This window comes from Lepidochelys kempii, chromosome 5 (assembly GCF_965140265.1).
Source record: "Lepidochelys kempii isolate rLepKem1 chromosome 5, rLepKem1.hap2, whole genome shotgun sequence".
NCBI lineage: Eukaryota > Metazoa > Chordata > Testudines > Cheloniidae > Lepidochelys > Lepidochelys kempii.
The window spans coordinates 2,602,028-2,610,692 of record NC_133260.1 but is presented as its reverse complement, the minus strand read 5'-3'; the positions used below and the strand labels follow the sequence as shown (position 1 = coordinate 2,610,692).

General features: G+C 51.3%; 1 protein-coding gene across 1 annotated transcript in view; it reads right to left on the bottom strand.

Moving 5' to 3' along the window:
* Nucleotides 1-205: 205 nt before the first annotated feature.
* Nucleotides 206-8,665, bottom strand: part of VCP (valosin containing protein) — a 32,842-nt gene continuing 24,382 nt past the window's right edge. Inside the window, exons 10-17 of the mRNA XM_073343325.1 lie at nt 7,127-7,239; nt 5,597-5,761; nt 5,358-5,480; nt 3,985-4,197; nt 2,741-3,049; nt 1,495-1,650; nt 926-1,080; nt 206-495 (exon numbers count right to left, since the gene is read on the bottom strand). Coding sequence (XP_073199426.1) covers nt 390-495; nt 926-1,080; nt 1,495-1,650; nt 2,741-3,049; nt 3,985-4,197; nt 5,358-5,480; nt 5,597-5,761; nt 7,127-7,239 — 1,340 coding nt within the window. The 3' untranslated portion in view covers nt 206-389. The remainder of the gene's footprint in view (nt 496-925; nt 1,081-1,494; nt 1,651-2,740; nt 3,050-3,984; nt 4,198-5,357; nt 5,481-5,596; nt 5,762-7,126; nt 7,240-8,665) is intronic.

Here is an 8,665-nt window from a genome sequence, read left to right as displayed (position 1 = left end):
AGGTGACAGAGCTGGCTACGCCACGGCCATGTCACACAAAGGAAGGGCTGTGGCCTGGTTGGAATTTTATGGGAATTTTTTTGTTTTTTTTATTATTTTTGTGGTTTTTATACAGGCTAGCGTTGTACCCTTTGCTAAAGCTGCTGATTCTGCCACATAAACTAGAACAGAAATTTCTCAGAAATTAAGTCAGTTCCCCTCCTGGTTAATTCACTGTCTGCCTCCCAAACGACACCGGTTTGTAATTTATTGTGTTTGCAACAGACACCCCTGTACAAAGTCTGACGTGCAGTTACACTGTTCTGACTGAGGAATGAAGAAGCCGAGAGTTCACTGAACGCTGGAATTTCCCTGCACAACATGGCCTGGTCTGGAGTTTGGTCCGCAGGTTAACCATAGAGATCGTCGTCATTGTCTTCACTGTACACGTTCCCCCCGCTGCCACTGCCTGGGCCTTGGCTTGGGCCAGCGCCACCCTGGTTACCGGACGGGAATCTGCACAGAGCATTTCGGGAAGGGAGAGCAGAGAAACACCAGTCAAGCTCCACCCAAAAGCCGCCGCCTTCCCCGCCACACCAGTCCCCTGGCTCAGAGACAAACGGAGGAAATTGTGCTCTCCGCTTACACTGCTGATAAGTTTGGTTGTTTTTGTTTTTTTTTAAACGCAGGCAGAAACTGAGACCTACAGCTCCGGCATTCCAAGAAAGTCCCACAGCGCTTTACAAAGCGCCTGCCACCCAAGTGCAGCCCACCCTGGGGTGGGCCCAGCTGCTGTTTAACAGCACGTGGCTTTGACAGGAATTGACCGACCGGCACTGCTGGGGGAACGGAGAGTTGGGGAGACAGAACACAGTTCCCCAAACACTAGGACACAGCTGAAGCTGCTCATCATTAGCGACCCGCTAGCCCCTGCCCCCCAAGTTACCTGAAGCTGCCGAAGCCGCGGCTTTGCTGTAGAGTCTGTGCAAACATCTCGTATTTCCTGATGTCGTTGTCACTGACAGAGCGGCGAGCAAAGCGCATGGCCTCCTCAAAGTGATCCCTGCGGATCTCCGGAACCGGGTCGTCCTCCTCCACTTCCTGCAACGGAGCAGAGACAGAACCACAGCTCACCCTGCACCCAAGCTCCCACTGAAAACAGCACTTTGTCCCCAGCCAAGCACCCAAGAGCTCTGCTTTGGGTAATGCTCCGATACAGCCAGCGGGAGCAACTGGAAAGGGGAAACTGCAGCAGAGAAGTGACCTCACCCTAGGGAAGAGTCCCCTTGGCAGTGGGAAAGCCTGGCCCTCTCCCACATCAGCCCAGCATTTGGGCTGCCAAGAGCCAAGAACCCACCTGCTGCGAAGGGCACCTCACGTGACCACGTTCAGTGCCCTGCTCCGTGGCTGGGGAATGCCCACCTCTCTGGGGTGCCTGGGGATACCTGTGCCAACAGCCTGGAGACAGCCACATCCCATCTCTCTCTAGCGGCACTGAGACGCAGCCTCACTCACCATGGCAGAAGGGTTGGTCTGCCTCTCGCGCTCTCGCCTGATCTCGTTCTCAATGGACTCGCGAATGGCCAGTTTGCAGGCACGCTGGCAGATCTCGGTCAGGTCAGCTCCTGAAAAGCCGTTGGTCATCTTCGCCAGGAACTCCAGGTCCACATCCTGTGGGAGGATCAGGACGGCCCATTCTTTACATGTTACACTGCCAGCTAATACCAAGGTGTCATGTGCCCTCGAGGCAACAGGCTGCCCTCCTAGAATTGGCCAGTAGCGGGAAGACCCTACAGCTCAGCTTTGAGCAAAGGCAGGCCCGCCCTCCCACATGTGCCCAACCAGAACCTGGGCAGGCAGCTCCAGGTGCCTTAGTACAGCTCTCCCCACCAGGAAAGGCAGCTGGATGCAGCATGGCTCCGGGGGTCAGACGTCAGTGCTGGGGATCGCCTGAAGCAACATTAGGCTGCAGCCAGCAAAGCCCCGAAGCCACTGGCTCACGGTGTGACAGCATCAGAACTGCAAAGCCACAGGGGACCGTGGGGAGCGTGGAAGCCCAGCTCAGCGCCAGAGTGCTAGGGAAATGCCGCCCTTGGGTAAGGAAGGGCACGGGTCATGCGACTGCCCAGGGTCTCATTTGCAAAGAGTGCAGCAGTGATACCCCAGAGGGCACGGAGATAAACACGGCACAAGAACCTTATTTTAAGCCCCCCAAGCTGCTCAGAGCAATGCACCATTTCAGTTATCACCCGCCAGCCAGCCGTAGCCCACAGGGAAGATATGCTCTGTATTAGGGAACCCCAGCACTGGCCCAGCGTGGGCCCTTCGCTCCTGGACAGGGCTGCTCTGTTTGGTTTGCCTCCTTGAGGCAGGCCCTGCGGCCCCGTTGCCCACAGCCTGAGCTCAGTAAACGGGCTCCGTCAATTAACCTTTGTGGCTCTCGCTTGATTTCCCTGTCCCGTTTCGTGTTCACAACGGAGAACCGAACCAACCTGAGCTCGTCCCCTTCCCAGAACGCAATGAATCAGGCTTTAGAGGTGTTGGGGGGTAGCCCCGTGAAGGGTGGCTGTATTTTAGGGAGCTGCCCCTTACACCCAAGGAGTCACTGGCATGCAGACTCCAAACTCCCCCAGCAGCAGGGACGGGAGCTCATGCGCTAACAGCAGCGGTGGCCTCTCTGCCGTTCCCCTTGCTCCTTTGGGGTCCATTTTCACCAGACCCCAGGAACACCACAGCCTTGGTCAAAGAGCTCAGGCCTTGCCTTGGCAACGGGGGACTTCCTCAGGTTGGCCTTGAGGATGGCGATTCGTGACTTCTCATCAGGCAGGGGGATATAGATGAGCTGATCCAGGCGGCCAGGGCGCAGGATGGCCGGGTCGATGATGTCTGGCCTGTTGGTAGCACCGATGATGAAGACATTCTTCTTGGTGGACATGCCATCCATCTCTGTCAGAATCTGATTAATGACACGGTCCGCGGCGCCCCCACCATCACCGATGTTCCCACCTCGAGCCTTTGCAATGGAGTCCAGCTCATCAAAGAAGAGCACGCAGGGTGCTGCTTGGCGGGCCTGCACAAGGCAAACACACACAGTTCCTTTGTGCACTTAACAGCAAGTGCCAGGATCACACTAGAATTCTCCTGAAGCATCTCCTGGCCTTTGGCAGACAAATAAAAGCCCTCTCTCATCATACACCGAGAGGTGCTGGAATGCTGCTGGACCTCAGGGCAGCTTAGCCAAGCGGCTCTCTGGCTGTCCCAGATTTACATCACAAACACTTACGCTCAATAGACGGAGGTGTTTCCCCAAGAACTGGGAGCAACGTTAACCAGCAGAACGTTGGAAACTCCCAGGCCTAGAGAAAAGCTGGGAAGTATTCTGGCTCGACTGGCACTCTTCCTACATGAGATTTCACTCCCCTTGCAACTCCCCATTCCCACAGCAGGCAACATGCTTCGAAAGCAGACTCCCAAGACGAGCATGCAGCTCGGGCAGAGGCTCACATTTCCACTGAGGAACGAGACACTCATGAAGGTGGGTGGCCTCCCTAAGCTGGGTGTATTGCTGGACAAGACCGAGGACCTTGAAAACAAGAGCCTGCCAGACAAACCAGCCTTCAGCAGGTTTCTAGAAGGCTGAGAGTAGCTAATGGGACGTCCCATGTAACAGAGTTCTATGGGGGTGGGGGATTACCTTTGAACAACCCTGCTTCCCTTCTATTCTGGTCCTTACCCTGCACCCATCGCCAGGATATCTGAGCATCTATCGTCCAACAGGCTCAGGGAGTAGCAGGAGCAAGTCTATTACATCTATGTGACTCGCATTATTGGGAAGGGTCATTAGTTTTCTAACGTTAGAAACATGGGGTGTGCTCACGACACGAGGAGGCAACACCTGACCATGTGACAAAATCAAGATAGCACTGGGGCCAGCTCAGCACAGGTGATGCTCTGGGGAGATGGGACAGAACATTAAAACCCTTAATAGGAAACAAAGCTACTTACCTTGTCAAAGATCTCACGCACGTTGGCTTCTGACTCCCCAAACCACATGGTGAGAAGCTCTGGCCCCTTGATGGAAATGAAGTTGGCCTGGCATTCATTGGCAATGGCTTTAGCCAGCAGTGTCTTACCACAGCCAGGTGGCCCATAAAACAGGACCCCTTTGGATGGAGTCATGCCGAATTTGAGGAATTTGTCTGGGTGCTCCACAGGATACTAGAGAAGGGAGAAATCTAGCATCAGCCCTCAGTGAATGAGCCAGACCAACGGATCACACCTTGACCCTGCCAGCTGAGAGGCTAAAGCTCCAGAACTTGAAGGGTTCGGACTGCTAGATTCTAACACAGTTTTCAAGACAATGTTTAACGCCATTCATCAACAGTCCTGGGGCCCGAAGAGCCTCTTTATCCCCAGGCCAGGCACTGCCTGGTTAGCAGCAGGGCCAGCTTCCTGCCAGTGTGCTTCATCTCTGCCCTGCAGGGACTGCGCTAGAGGGGAGAGATGGAAGCTCAGTCTCTGTGGCCCATTCAGCCAGGGTCTCTCTCCTGAGACAGTGATGTCCACCAGAAACTGGACAGTCCCACCAGTTCACCAGGGCTAGGGGATAGCTTTTGGTTAACACTAACTTGGGATGGCTTAAAACTAGAGAACACGACAGGATAAGAGTCTCCAATTTATATTTCATAAAAGGGCAGTGATGGGTCTTCAGCATCTGCCCTGCAGACAGTGATCTGCAGCCAAAGATAGGGGCATGACAAGACCGCCCTGATCCTGGCATCTCAGGGCTAATAGAGCAGAGCATTTCCAGCATCTCTTCGTAGGAAAAGCTTCACAATAGTAGAAAGCCCTTGATCAAACACGTCACACGCCCTGACAGCGCAGAGCCAGCACTTGCTTTTGGCATTTAGTTTCTTGGATACGAAGGTCTTAGCTACACTGAGACCTCAGCAATTTTCCCCACTCTTGGTCTCCATCTACATGACACAAGAGCACAAGAATGCCCACCCACAATAGCATTTCCACCACTGCTAACCCCAACACAAGATCTGCCAAGAAAGCTCAGTGTAGACGCAACTTAGAACAAGACAGAAAAGTGTCTGTCCCCAAAGTATGTGCACAGCCCTCCCCTCCCCTCCTCCCGTGCACACCACACTGTTAAAACTGACAGGAAGCAGCATGAAGTTTACAGTCAAGTGTGAGGAAATCCGAATCCACGTGAAAATATTTGGGAAGAGGTGGCCTGTGAGATTAAGGTTGATCAGAAACCCTTTTTAGGTAAACCCTCTCCATTTGCAGCCCACACTGGCATCTCTCAGTAGATTTTTTTAATTAAGCAATTTAGCTGACAGCCAGGAATTGCTCACACCAGCCCTCACCTGCACAAGCTCCTGGAGTTCTCTCTTGACATCTTCTAGACCACCAATATCTTCCCAGGTAACCTGCGGCACCTCCACCACGGTCTCCCGCAGAGCTGAGGGGTTGCTCTGGCTCAGAGCCCACTAGCACCAGGAGAGAAAGGGTAACACATGAATTACATGCTACGTTCACTTGTTCTAAGACAGTAATGACCAGAGAGAGACTTGTGCCAGCAGCAAACTGAGCATTTCTGCATTACCCTGAAGTCATCCATGGTCACGGCCAGTGAATTCATCACTTCAGCATCAATGGTTTCATCCTCCAGGTCTATGAGATCCATCTTCTTCCTGATGGCCTGAAGAGCAGCTTCGGAGCAAAGGGCAGCCAAGTCAGCACCAACATGGCCATGGGTCTCATTGGCCACCTGAAAGCAATGCATCAGCCGTGACTTGCCGGGACATGCGCAAACATGTCACACTGGCAGAATTTGGGCCCCACTTTTCTGCCCAAGAGTACAGCCAGCAAGACATGCAGTAACCCTCTGGGGGACAGGAACCTTGGTGCTTTGCTGTAAGTTCAGGAGGCGCACACAGCACCCCAGCCAGCAGGCAGGGAGAAGCTACGTTTCATATGGGATTGGAGCTAGGACTAATTCAGAAAGGGGGCAAAATGACAGCCCTGGAGATAGGTGTCCTCTATCCACAGGACCGACACTGCAAGCGCACTGCACCACTTCTCGTGCCCACTGCCAAACACTCAGATAACTCAGTCTGTGGTCCGTTCAATCCTTGGCTTCCCGAGTTGGCCGTCTTATGAGGAGTCTGAAGATATGGTAGCACAACACTCCTCCAACTGGCCTAAGCAATTTATGCATACTGGGGAACAAAATCCCAACTCTACATAGAAAATAATGGGGTCTAAATTAGCTGTTACCACTTGAGAGATCTTGGAGTCATTGTGGATAGTTCTCTGAAAACATCCACTCAGTGTGCAGCAGCCATCAGAATGTTAGGAACCATTAGAAAAAGGTCAGATAATAAGACAAAAATATCATAACGTCACAATATAAATCAATGGTGTGTGACTAAGGGGGGATACCAGAGAGATCAGTAAAATCATGACTGGTGTGGAGAAGGTAGATAAGGAAGTGTTATTTACTCCTTCACATAACACAAGAACTAGGGGTCACCTAATGAAATCAAAAGGCAGTAGGTTTAAAACAATCACAAGGAAATAATTCTTCACACAACGCGCAGTCAACCTGGGGAACTCATTGCTAGGGGATGTTGGGAAGGCTAGAAGTATAAGTGAGTTCAAAGAAGAATCAGATAAGTTCCTGGATGATAGGTCCTTCAATGACTATTAGACAAGATGGTCAAGGATGCACCCCATGCTCTTGGTGTCCCGAAGCCCAGGTGCTGGGACTGGACGGCAGGGGATGGATCACTCAGTAATTGCTCTGTTCTGTTCATTCCCTCTGAAGCACCTGGCACCAGCCATAGTTGGAAACAGGACACCAGGCTAGATGGACCATTGGTCTGACCCAATGCGGACCGTTCATACATTCTTATGCAGCCACGCCACTTTCACATGGCAGTGACTTTTGGTCACAAGCTGGCTGAGTAGAATTAAGGCCAAAGGTTCCCTGCTTATCCAGTTTCCTGCCTTATCAATCGCATAGATAAATTACATCACCATAACAGCAACAATTCATCCATTACGTAACTCCTTAATGAGAACACCGGTGTGCTGGTACAACCAAGGCTTTCCCAGAAAGCATGCTACCAACCTGCTCCAGATCAACATCGTCAGCCAGTTTCATATTCTTTGTGTGGATCTGTAGAATCTCCAGGCGGCCGGTGGCATCAGGGATACCGATATCTACCTCTCTGTCAAAGCGACCTGAGGAGCACAAAACACACACTTTGCCGAATTCTCTGGAAGTAGGTAAGCTCTGATTACAGCATTCCCCTGCCTGTGGTCCCACTGAAAAGCAAAATGAGGACTGTACATGTGTTCCAGGAGGTCCCAGTACTTTGAACTACAGTGATGGATGCTTTAAAAAACCCAAGAGAGATCTGAGAGTGAGGGAGAGATTCAGCCCGTCAGGGCAAGTGAGAGCACTGATTTGATTAGAAGTCAGGATTGCCAAATGTTGAGGAGCATTGATTGGTTCAGTCATTCTTCTAGAGTGATTTACGCTTTTGTGAAGGTAAGTCTCCCCCTCCCCAGCACTGCTCTGTTTCTGAAAGAAGCAGCACCACAGATACGTGGATTCCAAGGCCAGGAGGGACCAATGCAATCATCTAGTTTGACCCCCTGTAGGACACAGGCCAGAGACCTGCCCCACAGTAATTCCTAGAACTTTTAGAAAAACATTCCATCTTGAATTTAAAATGGTCAGTGATGGAGACTTCACCACAACCCTGGGTAAGTTGTTCCGATGGTTAATTACTCTCACCCTTATTTCCAGTCTGAATTTGTCTAGCTTCAACTTCCACCCACTGGATCACGTTAGACCTTTCCCTGCTAGACTGAAGAGCCCTTTATTAAATATTTGTTCCCCATTAGATACTTCTAGATTGTAATCAAATCACCCCATAACCTTCTCTTTATTAAGCTCAACAGACTGGACTCTGCGTCTGTCACTATAAGGCAGGTTTTCTAAGCCTTTAATCGTTCTAGTGGCTCTTCTCTGAACCCTCTGCAAGTTACCAACATCCTTCTTGAACTGTGGGCACCAGGATAGGACACAGGATTCTGGCAGCAGTCGCACCAGTGCCATATACAGTGGGAAAATTGCCTCTCTGCTCCTACTCCAGACTCCCCAGTGGATACATCCCAGGATCCCATTTGCTCTTTTGGCCAGAGTCACACTGGGAGCTCATGTTCAGCTGATTATTCACCATCACCCCCAAAACTTTTTCAGAGTCCCTGCTTCTGAGGATAGAAGTCACCCATCCCATAAATTTGGCTTACATTCTTTGTTTCCGGCTGTATACATTTTGCTGCATTAACACATTGTTTACCAGCAGGACTCCTTTTCCATTTCTACCCATGCGTGCACAGCACAGCCGTAGGGACTACTGCAATATTCAGAGGCAGGTTTAAATCTCTCTCATAACCTTCTGCAACGCCTATCGCTGTAGTATCTAAGCTATGTATGAAGGGTGTTCCAGTGCCTAGCATGAAGGAGCCCCGGCCCCTGACGGCCGCCACTGCAATAAAAATTAATAGCCACATGCAAAAATGTAAACATGCCACAACTGCACAGTATCACCAAACGGGTGCACTCAGACAGCTAGTTGTGCGTTTAACTGGCCGTTTG